General features: G+C 35.6%; 2 protein-coding genes across 3 annotated transcripts; both read right to left on the minus strand.

The window, feature by feature from the left end:
- Positions 1 to 95: 95 nt before the first annotated feature.
- LOC145610070 (calmodulin-binding protein 60 B-like) lies at positions 96 to 4,951 on the minus strand. Of its 2 annotated transcripts, none has more exons than XM_081665329.1 (9): positions 4,807 to 4,951; positions 4,400 to 4,530; positions 3,438 to 3,513; positions 3,060 to 3,124; positions 2,370 to 2,863; positions 2,069 to 2,229; positions 1,788 to 1,991; positions 1,327 to 1,561; positions 96 to 1,172 (listed from the first exon to the last, which is right to left on the minus strand). In XM_081665329.1, the coding sequence occupies exons 2-9, from the start codon at positions 4,519 to 4,521 to the stop codon at positions 613 to 615; spliced, it is 1,917 nt and encodes a 638-aa protein (XP_081521455.1). In that variant the 5' UTR covers positions 4,522 to 4,530; positions 4,807 to 4,951; the 3' UTR covers positions 96 to 612. The 2 variants fall into 2 exon arrangements, with proteins under 2 accessions (XP_081521455.1, XP_081521454.1); XM_081665328.1 differs by having other exon boundaries at positions 4,400 to 4,583.
- Positions 4,952 to 12,985: 8,034 nt separating this feature from the next.
- On the minus strand, positions 12,986 to 19,637 carry LOC145610072 (uncharacterized). Its single transcript, XM_081665332.1, has 4 exons — positions 19,366 to 19,637; positions 17,115 to 17,220; positions 14,370 to 14,487; positions 12,986 to 13,448 (listed from the first exon to the last, which is right to left on the minus strand). Exons 1-4 carry the CDS (start codon positions 19,482 to 19,484, stop codon positions 13,186 to 13,188), a joined length of 606 nt encoding a protein of 201 aa, XP_081521458.1. The 5' UTR covers positions 19,485 to 19,637; the 3' UTR covers positions 12,986 to 13,185.
- Positions 19,638 to 20,250: the final 613 nt, after the last annotated feature.

Genomic DNA, 20,250 nt, shown 5'->3' on the forward strand with positions numbered 1-20,250 from the left:
TTCAGCCGAATATTTTTCTGTGTAAGTTGCTACATTGCTTTCTTAGGTTTCACGAAAGCACTTGAAAGACAGCCATCAGACAGGATTCAAGCAAGTGATCAAAGAGCAATTATAAAAACAAATGAAGAATTCGTTCAAGCATGAAGTTCAATCTAATTGGTGGTAATCAAGCCAACCACCACTGACAGTTATTGTTGCGTTAAAATAATAAATACAACATATATTGTTATGTTAGACCTCATCTAACAAGTCCTGATACAAACTACAAAGTACACAGGGAAAAAATTGAAGATAAAACAGGCCTCTTATATTAAAGACCTTGACGAAGATGTCCATGGAGATATCCAAAAAGAGACCTCTAACCCTCCCATTTTCGCATAAAGTATCTCCAAAATCTCTTCTGCAATAGCATCTTGACTGAGCTTGATGCTCGTTCGTCATCAAGGATCCATAACCAAGCAAGTCGAGAAAGAAGGCATCATCCCACTGTAAAAATTCTAACGAAGTTCTGAAACCTCGCCTGTGATAAGCATTTGTAGGACATAAACAAAGTGGGATAAATTGGGCAGCCATTTGTAAATAAAGCTGGGTCATCGTAGTAAGGGTTCACATCTATGTATCATCCAACTCAACAAGTTGAGCTCGTCTCTCAGCAGCCTTCTTCCTAACAAAGATGCCCCATCGAAGAGCCGCTTTAAGCTTGAGCCATCCCACAACTGCTTTCCCGGAAGAGCGGCCCCTATCCTCATCAAAATTGAAGTTGATTGCAGGTGATGGTGCATAACCTGCCGGATATGGGTATGCTTCTTCTGCAACAACGGGAGTTTGAGCCTGATGACTACCACCCATCCCAAAGAGGCGAAGCAAATGTTGCATGTCTTCATGTTCAAGCATCTGATTGCTTCTCATGCGGATTTCATCCTCTGATAGTAAGTTCTCACTTCCTCGATAATCAGCAAAGTTGGTGGTTCCAACAGCCTGCATTCCAGAGAAGGATGGTTGTGCTGATCCAAGAGACAATACATTATTGTTTCTAGGTTGGCTTAGACCCGAAGAGCCCATAAATTGATTTGGAGGCAAAAATGAGGTGGCATCATAATGAGCAGATCCATTTAGGTTCATTGTTTGTGACTGTGCAGAATATCTTGTACCTATTGTTGTATCATGTAAACCTGAAACATAAAAACAAGCTTGTATAAGTAACTCTATATATTATGTTCATAATTCATATAGTAGATTTTTTTTTATATTGCTTTGTGCAAAATCCTTTGTAGCAGTGAAAAAGGTAGTAATTAAATTTTCCTTTTACAAATGCCAGAATTCTACCTCCCATCTTGAGACCAGGATCCACAGAACGCTGCTCCACAGGAGGAGCAACAGGAAAACTGGGTAGCGAAAGTTGATGGTTGTAGAAATTGGGGTTTGGTTGGGAAATTGATGCTTCAGTCCTCGAAGAATCTTCAATAGTGCTCTGTTTTAAGCTCAAGAGAGACTTGCCATCATATTCCACAACATGCATCCAGTTCTCATATGCTTTCTTTATTAAGGAATCTGCATAGACCTGCCAACATAATAGATATTCAGCAAACATATTATATAAACATCTGACCATGCTCATCATGGTTAAGGTTTGCAAACATCATTCTTCTTCAAAAGTTGTAAGGGCACTCATTTAGGCATACATTTTCATAGCTGAATGCATTATTATCACCAATGGTAATAGTGAATGTAGGGATTCTTTTTTTCATTTGAAAAAAGATAGGAGATTTGTTTCGAGGAATATTCACCTTCTGAGTGTCCGAAAGTGAATCAGTTGAGTAGTACTGACCACCAGCAAATAAGCCAATAAACTCATATATGCTGTTGAATATTACACCAACCCCTTGTGGACCATCGGGATAGTAGATAAAAACCTTTCCACTAAGTACACACGTCTTTGCGTGCTCCACAAGTGCATCCCACATCTTGTTTGACATGCCACTCCCTAGTATCTGGGAAGGTTTCTGATATGTTAGTCAAATTCCTAAGATTAGATAGTCATCAAATAGCAAAAAAATAACATTCTTACATTTCGCAATCTCTGTGGATCTCTGACAACAAACCGCAAGAAATCTTCAACACTAACTATACCAGCTTTATTCAATCTCTTGTGAAAAGCCCCATCTTTCCCAATCTTCTCTAATCTCCAAACTTCATCATTTAGTGCAGGAGGATAGTGTTTTTTGTACACTACAAAAGACAAAGACCACAAAAGCGAATATATTAGATGCAAAGTCAGAGAAGAGGACACAGGTGGAATCCTAAGCTGGGAAAAAAGGAAACACGGGAGCACTTGTAAAGAAAACATAGATTAGAGAAATTCGACTCACATTCCCCTCTATGATCCTTGACAGTGAAAGCTTCTGTCTTTGCTTCACGTATACGAACAACTTCATCATTACCTGCGGCAACCTTCAGACCTAATCTGAATTGTCTGCTTCTTATCCAGCTTGAATTATCAGTGAATGTAAGTTCTCCAAGGGTTCCTACACCTTCTTTCAGTGTCACTTGCACATCTCCAGTTAAAAGGGGCCTTTTTCCTTCACGCTCTTTCACCAAATGACTTTCAAAATCTTCTTGGGTCCAATCAGCATCATCTTCATCATTAAAATCACCTTCAAGCACAACAATATCTAGTTTTGCAGATGATTCTGGACCCGTTGTGACAAGTTGCCCACTATTTGCATCAATTAACACAATGTGGATTGCAGCTCCTTGCTCGCCTTCTACTTTTCCTCCAGTAAAAAGGGGTAGAGAAAGCCTACTTCTAAAATGAAGCTGCAAGTTTCTTCCATCAGGTGCTTCTATCCGCTTGGGAGAAGTCCTACAAAATTGAGCAAAGTTCAGCCTTACAGTTCTTTCAAATAATTATTAGACTATAGCTTTGGTTAGAATTTAAGCTTTTTAAATTTAGCTTCATTTAAAAATTTGCACTTTGAATCTTATATTTATATTTAGGTATGCAAGAACTTTAGCAAAAATGAGTAATTTCTCTCAAACATCAATTAGGCGAATTGTACCTTCCATTTCCAACAAGCCTTGCAGGCCCCAACTTTGCCAAAGCACGTTCAACTTCTTCACTAACCTATTCATTGTTCATAAAGACCGACTATAAGAGAAGTACAAAGCAACATGTGTCATACAGTAAATGCTATCGATACACAAGTAGGTAGTACGAGTGACTAGTGAGGTCAATAAGTATGCACTACCCCCCTTTCCCCAAGGAAAATTAGAATGTGAATTTGGAAATGGTTTGCTTCCATAAGAAAGTAATCCATAATAAAAAATAAAAAAAAAAACCATTTTTGAAAAGTAAGAAATTTTTATTTCTGACTTAGTCATCCAAGATTATCCCTTATTAGGAAGAAAAGAATCATACATAAGTTTGATTATCTTACAACTCTCCGAAGAATCGGTTCCAAGGACGAGCAGAGCCTCTGCAAACTATCCACCTTCAGGGCTTCTACAATCACACTGCAGTAGAGTAAAAAAAATACTTAGTACTGAAAAGTTTAAGCTCGAGAAACACACATCTTGAAGCAAAAACTCAAAGTTAATGCCAAATCTCTAGTTTAAAAAAACTGTAAACTAATGCATATGTTTGGTTATTCTTCCCATTAAGCAGTAAACTAATGCAATACACACTTTCCCTACTCAAAGTAAAGCATAACTCTAGTAGAATTACAGTACTTAAGCTTTGTCGACGACTTTGCCTGCTTTCTGTTTTTGTTTTGGAAATTTCAAGTCATATGGTATACAAAGTAAAGTGTACTCCGTATACTGAATTTAAAATTAGTCATACTTATGCTAGACATGTTTAGTATGAAATGTTTAGTATGAAATGTAACAACAAAAGAACTAAAACGACAATGAACAAGCCTTTTGTTGATTTTATAATTTCAACTGATACATAAAACTTCCAAATCTTCATCTTCCCCAAAATTATGCTCTTCCAATAATTTAAAATTAATTTTAACTTTTTCTTAACCCAAGATAAATATAGCAAATACTAAATTCTATCAAAAATTACTAAACTAAGATAAGATAGGAACCTCACAACTTCATTCTAGTGACCATTTTACTATAATTACAACTCTAACCTTCAAAATTCCAAAAAAATTACTAATAAATATACAAGAAATAGCTCAATACAATTGAAGATTCAATTTTTAGTAATACAAAATAAAACTGACAAGGTTTCAAAAAAAAATTGACAAAATCAACCAAACACCCAGAAAAATTCATCCAAAACCCAGAAAAAAAATCGAACACAAACAAACAAAACCCATCAAATCAAACAAAATCAAGAATCATCAAATTACACAATATAAGTGTAAAGATTAAGAGAAATAGAAAGAACCTAGCTAAAGCAGGTCTTTTGCGATCAGGTTGACTATCTTCATCAGCAGCAGTTGAGTTTGAATCCAAAGCTCTCTTCTCTCTCCCACCATTACCACCACCCATACTATTCGATCTTTCCATATATCTTGTCTGCATTTTTTTTTTTTTTTAATTTGTCACTTCCTTTATAAATCAAATTGGATCTGAACAAACAATAAAACAAAAAAAAATATAAAAATCCCAGATGCACAATCTCTTATCTCATCCTAAAGATAAAAACCCGAATCATCAATTCGAATTATTATTATTATTATTATTAAAACTCATGGCAATACATGCTATCGGCCACTCGCCGACTAGCCAATAGACACTAGTATAACTAAAGAGAGAGTTAAAAAGAGAGCGGGAAACAAAAAAAGTTGGAACCTTTATTATTGGATTGGATTTATTGGAGTTTTGGAAATAAGGTTAGAACATTCAACGAAAGGTCTGGGAATTTTCCTTCAAAACTGACGGCTTTTGCATCAATCAATAAAAAGATGAAAAGAAAAACGCGGTTTTTAAAATGATTTTGTTTTTGTGAGTTTTTGTGTATTGAGAAGTTATGGAATGAGCTTATAGCTTATTGGAGGGGGGGGTCCTTGACTCTTTGAGAAGTCACTTTCTTTATTATATGCAACGGATTGCCTAAACTAACCTTATAGAAAATACCAAGATTGGGGTGTCTGATAAAAGTTTGTATACCATGTGAAACATTCAAGGATTGCTATAGGACAAATGGGATTCTATTTTGGTGCCGAATAATTCAAATTCATTCAATATACGGAATATAAAGTATAATTCGTTATAAAAGGTTACTCCATAGTTAATTATTTTGAGTAACGAAAAAAGTACTACGTATTATGTTTATTCGGAAAGGATGAGGGTTAGGATTAGGGCTCTTTCATTGTAATTATTATGATGTTTAATTTTCATTTTATACTTGAGACACTAATGAAACAACAATACAAAATTTGTAAACAATATTAAGGTTCTACTTATCTTCATTCACTTATTCCATGTCTAATAAGTTTAAAAAATTCTAACAAAGTCCAATAATAAATTTGATGAGATAGATTCAATAACAATATTATAACATAATATAAGGATTGGTAAGAGGAATCAGGTAACTCCGCCAGTGGGTTTCCCGCTGCCAGTCCCAAGCCTGGATAAAGGAGGAGGGTTACGGTAGGCCAGTGACAGCCAGTATAAAACTTCGTCACATCCCATGACATGAGCCAAACAGATATTTTCGTGGGGGCGTTCCCTACTCAGCGACGCGCTGCACTTCCTAGACCCGGGTGTAGTGATAAGTATGCAAGGGTTGCTAGGTCGTCGCCCAGAAGCGACGCGCCACATTGCCCGAGTGTGGTGTCAAATGAGCAAGGGCGTGCCATTGGGGCGTTCCCTACTGAGCGACGCGTTGCACTTCCCAGACCCGGGTGCAGTGATAAGTATGTAAGGGTTGCTAGGTCGTCGCCCAGAAGCGACGCGCCATATTGCCCAATTGTGGTGTCAAATAATCAAGGGCTTGGAGTTGGGATCAGGAGGGAGCGTGGGAGAAAAGAATTTAGTTTGCGGATTGGTTCTTGGAATGTGGGGTCTCTTACGGGAAAATCAGCAGAATTGGTAGAAGTAATGAAAAGACGACGCGTGAACATCATGTGCCTCCAAGAGACAAGATGGACAGGAGAAGGAGCTCGAGGCTTGGTTTTGGGGTATAAGGTATGGTATGTTGGGCAAGAAACGAGCCACAAAACAAGGAATGGTGGAGCTAGGAACGGAGTTGGTGTGGTTCTCGATGAGAGGTTGGCAAAAGAGGTGATCGAGGTCTATCGGAAGAACGATAGGTTGATAAGGCTGAAGTTGCTATGTGGCAAGGAGATTGTGAATGTTATCAGTGCTTATGCTCCCCAAGTGGGTTTAGATGCAGAAGAGAAACAACAATTTTGGGAGGACCTAGACGAGGTGGTGCAGGGTGTCCACCACTCAGAGAAGTTATATATTGGAGGGGATCTAAATGGGCACGTTGGGGCGAGCCGAGATGGCTATGAGAGTGTCCATGGAGGCTTTGGGTATGGGCAGAGGGACGCCGGTGGTGAAGCTATTATGGATTTTGCCCAATCATATGATTTAATTTTGGCTAATACTTGGTTTAAGAAGAGGGATTCACACTTGATAACTTTTCGGAATGGAGCAAATGCAACTCAAATAGACTTCCTGCTCACAAGGAGCATAGATAGACAAAGTTGCATAAACTGTAAGGTTATCCCAGGGGAGAGTGTGGTCACCCAACACCGGCTATTGGTAATGACTATTCGTCTGAAAGAGACGGCGAAGAAAAAAGTTAGACAAGAAGAACCAAGGATAAGATGGTGGACCCTAAGGGATGCAAAAGCTAAGGTTTTTACAGAAAAGGTAATTGAAGAAGCGGATTGGGATGGAGAGGTGGATCCGGACATGACTTGGTTACGAATGAAGAACTGTTTCCTAAGAGTGGCCAAAGAGGTCTTAGGGGAAGTAAGGGGAAGAACTTCGGTACAGAGAGATACTTCGTGGTGGAATGAAGAGGTGAAAGCAGTAATTAAGCAAAAAAGGGAATGCTATCAAGCCTTAGGAAAATGTAGGAGTGATGAAACCTTTGCAGCGTATAAGGAGGCTAAGAGTAAGGCAAAGGCAGCTGTTCGCCAAGCAAAAGAAAAGGCATATCAGGAGGTTTATGAAAAGCTTGATTCCAAGGAGGGAGAAAGGATCATTTATAAGATGGCAAAGAGAAGACAAGAGGCAAGGAAGGATATTGGCATGGTGAAGTGTGTCAAAGATAAGAACCAAATGGTCCTAGTGCAAGAGGAGGGCATCAAGGACAGGTGGAAGGGGTACTTCGATGAATTATTTAATGGAAGTAATGGAGTTGTGATAGGAGATACCTCTATGAGTGATGAAGAAATCAACATGGAGTATGTGCGAAGGATTAGGAGAGTAGAGGTGGAGATTGCACTGAGGAAGATGAAACCTAAGAAGGCGGTTGGCCCTGATGGGGTACCGATAGAGGTGTGGAGGTGTTTGGGTAAGATTGGTATTGATTGGTTAACAAACCTTTTCAACAAGATATGGACGGCTACAAGGATCCCACAAGATTGGAGGAAGAGCACCTTGGTCCCGGTTTATAAAAACAAAGGAGACGCTCAAGATTGTTCTAACTATCGAGGAATTAAGCTTATGAGCCATACTATGAAGTTGTGGGAAAGGGTGATTGAACAAAGGTTGAGGGCATGCACAAGCATTTCAGATAACCAATTTGGTTTTATGCCTGGGAGATCTACTATGGAGGCAATCCATTTGATAAGACAAATGATGGAGTTTTATAGGGTAAAGAAGAAAGATCTTCATATGGTCTTTATTGATTTAGAGAAGGCATATGACAAGGTGCCAAGAGAGATACTTTGGTGGGCAATGTTGAAGAAAGGTATCCCACGAAGGTATGTAGACCTAGTTAAGGATATGTATCGGGATGTGTCAACAAATGTGAGGACATGCGGAGGGTTGACAAAAGATTTCCCTATTACAATCGGATTGCATCAAGGGTCTGCATTAAGCCCTTTTCTTTTTGCAACGGTTCTAGATGAATTAACTAGACCAATTCAAGATGAGGTTCCATGGTGTATGCTGTTCGAAGATGATATCGTTTTGGTGGATGAGACTAAGGATGGGGTTAATGTCAAGTTGGAGCAATGGAGGCAAAGGTTGGAATCTAGAGGGTTTAAGCTAAGTCGGAGTAAGACTGAATATTTGGTATGTCGTTTTGGCACTCAGAGGGGGACAAGCAATGAAGTGGTGAGTTTGGATGGAAAGGATTTGACCATGAGTGAATGTTTTAAGTACCTAGGGTCGATCATCCAGAAGAATGGTGACATTGATCAAGACGTGACCCACAGGATTAAGTCAGGGTGGCTTAAATGGAGAGCAGCCACGGGAGTGTTATGCGACCGCAGCATTCCCTTAAAGTTGAAGGGAAAATTCTACAGGACTGCCATAAGACCAGTGTTGCTCTATGGTACAGAATGTTGGGCTTCTAAGAAAGAGCATATTAAAAAGATGGAGGTTACGGAAATGCGCATGTTAAGGTGGATGTGTGGAAACACTTTAAGAGATAGAATCAGAAATGAGGTTATTCGCAAGAAAGTAGGTGTGGCGGGCATTGTAGATAAATTAAGGGAAAATCGTCTGCGTTGGTTTGGACATGTAAGACGGAGACCCGAGGGTGCACCGGTGCGAAGAGTGGAAGAGTGGGACCATGGAGGGATTAAACGAGGAAGAGGGAGACCAAAGATGACTTGGTTGGAAGGAGTGAGGAAGGATATGAAGTGCATGGATTTACGTGAGGATGAAGTTTTGGATCGTAAGGGATGGAGGAGAAAGATTTATGTTGATGACTACACGGAATAATCAAATTTGGTTCATGTTAGCCGACCCCACTTTTGGGATTAAGGCTTTGATTGATTGATTGATTGATTGTAAGAGGAATCAGGTAACAATTAGTCTGTCATAGATGTAGATAAAGGTTAAATAAATAGGTAAAGTTCAATTTTAGTAAAGCTTTTCCCCATTTTTTCAATTTTGTTCTATACCCTAATTTCGCTACACATAAGCTTAAACTTATTAAACATATTTAACGTAATGCTTTCATCACCTAAATTTCATCAATCATACCTCTTTTGTTACGATGTGTTCGTTACCCCATGTTGTGTTGTGTCATGATATGCTTTTGTAGAGCCTACCTTAAATCTCACTTATCATATTGCAGTTGATTTTGTTGACTCATGTCTTTTTAAGTTGTGTGTGTATATATTTTTTTTAGAAAAAAGTTTGGTCTAAACCTACTTTTAATTTTAGCGTGATAAATTGTCTCATGCTTATTCGTGCGTTGTGTCGTAATATAGGTTGTGTGACTCGTTTTCGTACGACTTGACAAATCATCATTTACATCTTATCGTTCAAGTTCCGAATATGACCGTGATACTAAACCACACAATATGAAGATGGTGGAGTACTCTAATCCATCTATCGTGATCTTTTGTATCTTTTATAATTTTAAAACTCTAATTTGCATCTCGTATCGTATGACTTGACAAATCATCATTTGTATCTAATGCTCACTTGTCATTTAGATTGAAAGATAGATTTTGATTGATTGGGTCATGCTTTAAGCTAGAAGCTTGTAAAACCCTAATTTGTATTTATCGGCCTTATTAAACTATCTTAGGACCTGTTCACTTTAGCTAAATTTCAGTTCAGTTCAGCTCCAATCAGTTCAGTTCAGCTTCAATCTGTTCAGTTCAGCTCAATCAATTTAGTTCAGTTCAACTCCAATCAATTCTGTTCAGTAAATGTGAACAGTTCCTTAGTCATTTTTTAAAAATAAAAAATAAAAATAAAAATAATTGAGCTAATACTAGTCACAATATATTAACTCCAATCTGATCTTAAATGGTGTTATACATAACTTAATAGCAAATCAATACACAATTAATCACTACGAGTAATTCATTTATCCATCGATTAATGTTTAATTAATGTGAACTTTCAATTATTGTACTTAGTAAAAGTAAAATTAAGTGGGTTGTCAATTTAAATGTACCTAGTCCCAAATTATCAATTTTTAAAAAACAAGTCAATAAACAATTGAGTGAAATTTTGAACCTTCAATTTTATATTTTTATTTTTTAGCTATTAATCAAGAAAAATAGAAAAAATAATAGAGTCCAAAAAAGGATAAATTGCTTTTTTGCTGACTCAGAGGCGTTGGTTTTATTGTGGGGCGGCGCTTAAATGAAGATCTTCAACAAATTAACAGGTTTACAGATAGTTGTATTAATTACATCAGAGCCGTTGATTTTATCTGACAAATTATACCCCGATTTCAAGGATTATGCACGTGTATTTTATTACTGTGATTACTTAATTAAAGAATTTTGGAATTTTAATCAAGTGTGATAGTGACTAGGGGATGTTATTGTGGGGTTACCTTTTACTATCGTCTGATTTTATTAATTATTTTGTCGGTTTGATTTGAATATTTTCTGTCTTTTTATTATTCATTCAAATAAATTTTAAATACAAAAAAAGTACACGAGCTGTTGATCAATAGTGTGTTTTTATAATGTTGAAAATGGTTAATCTTGTGGAATAATTCCTTACATTATTAGATGATTTTTTATAGTACTTACAATTATGGTGTTATTGGCCTCATAAAGACCTCCTATTGTGGTGGCAAATAATTGAATATTGAATTGTTTGTAACACATTGGAGCACATGATCACCCACAGCTACATAATTATAGGGTTCGGTTCGAAGTTGATTATTTAATTATTTCATCAGTGTTACATTAGTTTACGATGTTCTATATTATCAAAGACGCATTGTTGTACTAAATTTATACCATGTATTTTTTTAAGTTAGGTGTGGTAATTATAGTGTAGGTAACCATTTAGAAAGGTTATTCATGGTGCATATGAATGCGTTGGAATTATATTTGTTAATTTATAGGGCTTGTTATCGTTCTTGATGCACACTTGATAACTATCAGTGATTTTGAGAAGGAATCAAGGTGTAAAATAGATACTGCGTAGAACACATATGGCTTGTTAAATACAGTATGATTACTATGATACCATATTATCAAATGAGTAAATTATGACCGAATTGATAACTCTTTTCATACAAACTTAAATTAACTCAATATTGAATTTGAATTCGTACACAATGTTCATGCAATAAACACAAGAAAGAAATACTGTTGTTCAATTGTTACTTAGCTTATGGTAGAGTTCGATTTGGACAAGTTGTGGTAAGAATACTCGATTATTCTAGCCTGGATTATATGGAAGTTTGGGACAATGGATGGACAACATGTAAACATTATATAACAATTTCACAAAACCAAATTTTGAAATATAAGGTTTAAAATTGTTGCGAGTTTAATTGTATAGATATGTACAGTATGTAGTATCTATGTTCACAGTTTCCACACTGCAATAACTAATATATCCTTACTTTTAGATACTTCTTTAAGTCATACTTACAATTACATGAACAATTTTTAACTTTCCTTCCCCTTTCTCTTTCTTTTTTCCCACTACAATAACACAAAAAAGATGCTTTTCTCCCCGTATGATGTAATATTAAAATAAGCTATTAAAAAAATATATATACATATATACTCCGTAACATCAAAATAAGGAAATGTAAAATTTCGAATAATTTAGGTTGCTTTGTGCTTTGCATCATATTTGAGCTTGAGCTATACTCATATTAGCAAACAAGTCAAGTTGATCCGAACCAAATTTAAATCGATCATAAGCAACTCCATTTTTAGCCACCCCAAAAGCAAGGTGAGAATGTAACTTAAGATTAGAAATTAGTTGGTAGGAAAAATGCTAATATTAATTACCCAAATCTAAACAAACCCAAAATTAACATAGTCAATCACCAAAAAAAGCACCAAATCAAACTCACCTAATTATAATAATATAATCTTAATATGTGATAAATAGAAAGGGTTAGTTGGGTTAGTTGGGTTAGTTAAAGCACTTGTCAAGTCAAGAGAAGTCAATCCTATCCTTAATTGCTTCAAAGTTACAAAGTAACAAATGCTACTACAAGTCATTGTGATTTGCAGCCACCCCATTCAATAGATAAAAATAAAATTAATTAATAATGAAAATTAAATGCCAAAAACATAAGAAAAAACAGTTGGTGTAAAGATGCCGAAGCATTAATTGAAGGAAATGGGATTGACAGATGCAGATTCAAAGCATAGGGTCTCTCATGCCATTTGTTTGGCATGTGGATTTAGCTTGCCTTTAGGATACAATTGCGTTCTTATGACCCCTTTCTTTTGGTAAACCATGTTACCATTATTCGTACACAATCTCCGGGAGCGATTATTTTTTTTTCCCTCCAAAACACTTTATGAAACTTTAAAGTTAAAGCGGTAGAAAAAATTTATACAAAAACAATCGGTGTTTGAACAATATGTTGTAAATAAAAAATTCACAACATCAACATTATAAAGAAGTGAATGTTGATAAATCATTTATTTTCTACCCGTCCATCCACCAGTATGGACGGTGGTACGAGTTGAACTCTCACAAACGGGGTGGGAGATTTAATCACTTTAAATGGGTAAGGTTGCAAGTTGGAACCTTTAGTATAGTAAGCACTATAGCCTTTTGAGAAAGGGTGACCCAATAAGATTTTGTGTATCTAAATACCAGCAACCACCTTACTCATTAAGATTCAAATGTATACACAACTCTACACAATTTACAAAATGTATGGTAAATTTACAATTTTACATTTGTGTTTATTGGTGTTAAGATAAAGTAATAGCATCAGTTCAATTTCTGCTTGTGTTAGTGTTTATTATGACTCATTTGTCTCCTAATTCCTGTCTTATTTTCTACGTTGAGCGTGCACACCCAGATCAGGTGAAGACCAAAGTCCCTTTCAGACAATTGAAAAATCGGTACCCCAATTGTTATCACCAGGGAATTGGCTAGACAATTAAGAAACATGGTCACAAAAAGAGCATTGGCCAAAGCATAAAAAATTTATCCCGAATCACTTTGTACAAAGCAAATTGTTTATCGCTACACATACTTTGCTGGTACATCCAGAAGTCCAGTAAATTTTGCTAGCATAACTATCAGGAAAATGCAACCCTTTAATAAACACATCTAAGATACAAATTGGAGAGTTACAAGCTAACGCTTTTTTTTACCATTAACCTTCCCTTTCCTCCTCTCCCTTTTGCTAACTAGCTTTGTCCGGGATCTACCCTTGGTGGATTTTTTAAAGGGCTTCTTCTTGATTACAGGAATATTTTGTTTTTTTACAGCTTCTCCAGTAGACCCTGGAAGTGGTAATAATGGCGCTGACTTTTCAGTAGGATTCTCTTCATGGCCGATTTCACTTGTAGTAACTGTGACCATGATATCGCCATTTTCATATGACGTTGTCCCTTCAACTAAAGAAGAAAGTGCAAAAAAGTGTCAAAATCTAGTCGCGTAAAGCAGTCACTCAAATAACTTAGAAAATATAAGATGATTTAATATATTCCCACCATCCCCCTATCTGAGGCATCTGCTTTTGCTAAAGGGGGCTTATATCTCACATGCATCCCAACAATGTCAAAACACAAAATCCCAACAAGAGTATCCTAGGAGAATTTTAAAGAAAAATTTTCAGCTGAAAGGATATATAGCCCTATGTTTAGATAAGAATCTTGTCACTATCAACTTTGGCATCTGGAACTTTAACAAAAGTTATTTTTCGAGGTCCCTAACAATAACAAACATCAAAGTGTGGTTACCTGAAGTACGCAAAATACGTACGGAGTACGAATTTTTCAAGTTCCATTGATTGGTTTACTATCATCAGTCAGATCTTAGTATTCTTTGCTAACTTCACAGACCATGGTTATATGTGGGGCCATTCTTTTTATAGTAGCAGAAAAGAAGCTCTTAGACTATGGGAGAAAGCTATTAATTTATTAGTTACATGGAAACCCAAGCAGAATGAGTCAGTTTTAACAAAACTCAAACCAAAATTGTCATTTACTATGTTATATCATACTCTTGAGTACTTTCAAACAGTTTATGATAAAAATTTTGATGTTATCATTAAAACACAGACAATTAAGTGCCTGTGTTTGCGTGATGGTAAATTATTAGTAAGCAATGTCAATCCATCTAAAAGAGATATCGCACTGATATTGGACCACAAGCCCACAATCAATCAGCTAAGCAATGAAAGTCAAAAACAACTAAAGGTGCATGGCATAAGTTACGAAGTATTTCTTTAAAACCATACACAAATATGGAAATGCTGTATAACCATGATGTATTGGCTCAATGCATGAATAGACTCAAAGATAATGAGACAATACCAGACGCCAATGGGTTCAGCTCAATCCCATCGTTTTGCTCCAGATCTTCATCAACAGATTTAGCACCATCTTCAGGTGGTGCACCACCATACATCGCATATTCCTTTTCCTTTCTCCTCTGTGACAAAGAAGAAACCAAATTAAAACACCTACAATAAAAGGCCAGTCAACTGATGTTTACAAAAAAACTCTCTTAAATTGTTAACTTCAAGCAAGGAGCCGAATCCAGTAGAAAAACTGACGGTAATTGTAGACCATACCATAAACTAACTGAACTCTAATTTGTTCAAATTATAGGACTGGAAACGCTATTATATCAAGGCCCACTTTGCAAGCAAAAATATATGTACAATGTAGAAAAATGTAACTTCATAGAGAACATGTTCCAAGTAATAGAAGAAAAAAAAAATACAATCGATAATGCCTACCATATCACCTAAAGGATAAGAGTATGCCCTAAGGACCTAGGTCCAACACCTACCAACATATAGTTAAATTTTTGTGCTCTATATGGAGAACAAAATTTCCATTACAAGTTTCTTAATGTGGTTAATATCAACATGCAACCCCAACAGTGATTGAACTACACACAGCCCTGAAGCCCCTGATAAATATACTCAACAAAAGTGTCTAAAAAGATGCTAATGAATTAATGATGTTCAATAATTTTCCATCAACATTAGCAGTTTCACATGCTATAATTCTACCGACGTAAGAATATGTATACAGGTTAGAATATGGAAGTTTCCACCATAGACATGAAGTTAAAGATATGACTATATGAGTTGTACGATCAAAGAATCCCTATTCAATGTAGAAATACACCACCCTAAATCTGCAGTTGGAACAGGATAAAAAGATAATGTAAATATCGAAACTGAAAGTATGGTGCATCAACACATTTAGATTGTGGCACCATCTAACATCTAAACTCATAAGGATCTTCAAACAAGACATAAAAGTAACCTAAAGCAAGAGAATATATGCTATTCTTAATCATGTCCATGCTTTCCTTATCAAATGTTCATTTTCTCCATGCTAGATAAAGTGAAATACAAAGCAACAAGAACAAACAAAGAATCGTAAGAAAATTTTCTGTTACCTCTGATTGCTTTAACACACCCAATTCCATCTCCAACAGATTCAATCTTAAAATTAAGCAAATTTCTAGCTTACGACATAAATATAAAAGTACACAATTCAAATCTAAGAAGGGATGATATAAATGACACAAAAGGTTATGCAATTCTTAAGAGAAGTCAAAAAAAAATGGATTGGCTGTTAACTGTTAAAACAGTCCCATGGAACTCAAGCAAGTAGGTTAAGGGTAAAAAGCTGTCTACTGAATTCAACTCAGCAATGCTATACAGTGATCTATAAACTAAGCTCACAATATTAATGTTTACCACACAATTAAAGAGAAACAACAATAATCATTAGAGCTTCACGTAGATTTGATGAAACTGATTCTAAAGCTGCTGATGCAAAGAAATTTTGTTTACTGGATTGCCAAGGAGCTGTTTAATTATATTGATCCGTGAGAGGGGATAGATGGCTGTAGCAGTAAATCCAGCAAAATGAAGCAGTCTTACACATAAATGAAGTGGAAGAAGGAAACGGTGATACATTTGCAAAAATCATTTCTATTTATTTGTTATTTAAAGAAAATTGTAATATATGTTGAATGTTCTGTATCTCGTTAGTCCAATGTTGATGAAAGCTTAACTCAATTCTTTGAGTTGAGATAAATGATAACACACAATGTGATGAATATGAAAGAAGCTGAGAACACTCTGAACTGAATTCTAAAATCATTATCATAGAATCAAAACTATGGTGATTGATTATTTTTGTCTTATATGAGTCATATCCGTACGAGTTTTAAAGCTTTCTCTAATAAGGTTAATTGTTCCATTGTCTCAGCCAGTGAATCTTTGAAAAAATTATCTAGGTTCTCTAATTATATCCTTAAAGCATCTCCAATAGTTGCCAATAGAGACTTACTTGCAACTATAGACTTTTCCCAAGCTGATTGCCAACCACTCAAATAAAAAATGGGTGATAGCTTGCCAAAGCAAATTTCCTTTGACGGTAGAGAGATGGGGGAGTGAAATTAGAAAAAAAAAATGATATTGTAGCTACAAAGAAAGTAGCTTGAAAGACCGGTGTGGCATGGCAGGCTATAAAATACACTAGCCAGCCATTGGAGTAGTTCTAGATTCCTTATGAACTTAAGGTTATATTCTGTTCTTTTGTTTCCTCAAGATTAGCTAGTTGTCTTCTGTGGCATAACCAAAACAAAGATCTTAGTAAAGACTAACTGAGATCATCCATCAACATTTCAGGCTCACTAAGCATATAATCAAACAAGAAACATGTCAGCCTAGTTCCTAGGTGTTGCACTCATGTACTGAACTACTTCCTCGTGCAAGCCTTTTGTTCTAGAAACCTACATCACCCATAATTTGTAAAATTATTCAATTTCATTTTGTTTCCCTTTCTATTTCAATTCCATCTATCTTTTCCCATCCTCTCCCCTTCCTTTGTGGCAGATCTTACAATAAAGGGACGGGATTTATCTTAATATTGGCTACAAATCTCAATAAATCCATGATGAAGTGAACCTTCCAGCATTCTGTTATAGTATCCCAAAAGGCATGACAATTAGAAAAAGAGCAGTCAATATATACCAATAACCATATAAATTATGGGTTATAATTGCACTAGACAGAATGACGTATCTACCTTTTTACGATCTTCAAGGCGCTTGCGCCTTTCAGCTTCTCCTTGCTGCTTCAGAGCTTCCTTTCTCCTCTTCTTCTTTCGTTTGTGGAACCCACCCACATAATCCCTGTTCCAATCAAAATCATAATTACTTCCTACCACTTCTCAACAACTTTTTCACTCATATATTCACATACTTAAGATCCCAGAAGCTTATTGACTATAATATAGCCAAAAGTAAGGGTGTTAATTGAAAACCAAAACCAAAAAACCAGACTAAACGGTAGGTATCCGAATCAGATGAATAAACAAAATCAGTTCAGTAAGCGGACAAAATAGAGGTTGAATGGTTTGATTACGGAACAACTTTTGACAAAAAAGTTAACTGAAAAAACCAATATAACTTTTTAAATTAACTGCGGTTAAGTGTTTTACCCTCTTAGCTTTCCAGCTGCAACCCTAGGCTCATAATGTCTCAAAGAGTCGAAGATAATAATTTTGATGAATTGAAATTGGTAAGTAACACTATTCTTTTCTTTCAATTCTTTATTGTTAAATTTTTTATTAGCACGGGCAGATATCCCATTACTTCAACAGGTCTGAAGTGATTTTTAGCATGTAGTGAATAAATAGCAAAAATTGACTCTATAATTTATTTATTTCCTATTCATTCTCTCATCTGAGACTTCATTACAATTAAAGATTTACCGGTTCCCCTTCACTCACTAAAGTTTTATCTCAAATGAGTAATGGTTTATTGTTAACCAAACTGTTTAAGCGGTAGATAGTTGAAACAGTACAATTACGATTCACTGAATTGTCAACTGAAACTTTGGGTAACTGAACTGAAACATTTCCGTGCTATTAACCATTCACAAACACCCCTAGCCTAATGGCTTAAAGTTTCTAACCCAATTTTCTTACTCAAGCAAAGGTAAGCAACTGAACCCATATTGAGATGCACAGGTTTTTCAATCTTCACTATCCATATCAGGACATTAAAACATCTTCACAAAAAAAAATGACGTAGCCAACAAATTTTCTCACTTCTCCCATTCCAAGGGTTTAATATTTAACTATTAAGCATATGGAAACCAAAGAGAATGAAAGTTTGGCATCACATGATTACTTTTAAACCAAAAGCGATACCAAATTACCAAAGAAAGATTCATTAACTGAACAAAGAGATGGAGCAATACGTCACATGTCGACTAAGCCATAGGTTAGGTGATTGAAACAGATAAACACCTCCACAGTTGTATGCAACAATATGATTTACTTATGCTAGAAGGATTTATGCCAAAGTGGCTAGTGAAATAACAGCGCTTCATGGTACACAGTACATGGTACATACAACATATTGTTAATTTCATGATCATATTAGAAAGAATTAAAGAATAGAATGAAGAAATACAACCCACAAGAGAGGAATTAGGATATATGTGAACTCTTAAAAAAAAAAAAGTAGCAAGACATTAAATGCTTCAAGCATTATGCTAGGAGTGCTAATCTTGTGGGACGCAGTAGCTACTCAAGAATGAATTGCTACCAGCTCAAACACAACTCTAATTAAAGATCCAAGCTTGATCCAATGAAATTATGAGACAAACAAGCTGAAATACAATTATCAAGTACCTTTTATAGATATTATCATTCATTCATTCCTATATTATCTTTCACTATCTTCAACTCCTTCTCATGTCAATTTATACCTTTTTTCAATATTATCATTCTTCATGATGCATCATAGTAATATATAATGTCTCGCTTCACCTGTTTGTCAATTGCCACTAGCAATCTAGCATTACTTTATACTGCTATTGCTTCTAAAGTTCTAACCTTTTCCCAATCCCACTACTTTTCTTCAAATGATACGCTAGTTGCTATTCCTCAATAATCTAAAAATACAAATTTTCGCTACAAATCTTTGTAAGCTAAATTAAAACCCTTTCAGTATTAAAAACCCTTTCAGTGTTGATGCAAATTCAAGAAATTGTATCAACATTAGTTTCAAATTTCTCCCCTAATCAACAAATTCCTAACATACCCAAATCATATCTCATATAACAACTCACATTAACAAAATAGGTTTAGTGCCATATTAGACATAATCTATGCTTCTAAAACTAGAAGAAAAAAAAAAACTTCAGAAACCAAAAATCACCATGAAATCACAAAAATGTACACATAGCAAGCTTTAAATCATTCAATGTAAAGAAAGAACATAAATTGAAAATTGGGTTTTTGTTTTTTTTAAGAAGGGGTTTAATACCTTAGGTCTTTTTCATTGAAAGTGACGGCGAGAGATTTATTACGAAGAGTTCTCTTGCTGATATGCACACTGTTCATCGGCGGCTTCCCGACAATCGCGCCATCCGCCTCCGTCTTCATTGCCACCACCCGGAATATTCAGTGCGAGAGAGACTAGAGGAAGGACTCAAATTGTGTATGTGTCTTTTCACTTTTGTTTTGAGTTTTTGGTTTTCTTTCTAGCCCTAATTTTCCTTGCCCAATTCTCAATTTGCCCTTGACTCCCTGGGTATTATTTTCCAGCTGTGTTTTTTTTTTTTTTTTTTTTTTGGTATACACCGATCAGAACTTCACATTGGTCAATCTAGTTGCTCAACGAGTGTAGATAAGAATACTTTGAAGTAGGGGGAAATGTAAGGGGTTCCCTAACCTCAAATCACTAGACCAAAGTCCAAGTACGAGTATCATTTGGTGGGTATTCTATTCTACTACCTCTGTTTAATAATAATCTCAACAATTTGACTTATAATGTTCATGTACTTAGTCTTTACGTATACTTTCATAATACTAACCTTTTATACTTCTTACTGTAAATATTATAAAATGGATGGAGTTTGCTACGGGATATTTCTTACATATATGTATTTTACAAAATACTAAAAAGTTACGGAGTAATATTTAAAACAATGTACGAAGTATTAAAGCATATGGAGTATATAACATTAGGTTTTTCCCCCTTATGTAAAACAATGAATGTCCATCATTAAAAATGTACCATCTTCAAGTGACTGCCAATGATCAAAGACACTATGAGGGTGTTTGGCAATTGGCTTTTTGCCTAGCTTTTGGCTTTGTGTTAGGTCAAATAGCCAAAAAATATGTTTGGTAGTTGGCTTTTAAGCTAGCT

This window comes from Chenopodium album, chromosome 24 (assembly GCF_948465745.1).
Source record: "Chenopodium album chromosome 24, dcCheAlbu1.1, whole genome shotgun sequence".
In the NCBI taxonomy this organism is placed as follows: domain Eukaryota; kingdom Viridiplantae; phylum Streptophyta; class Magnoliopsida; order Caryophyllales; family Amaranthaceae; genus Chenopodium; species Chenopodium album.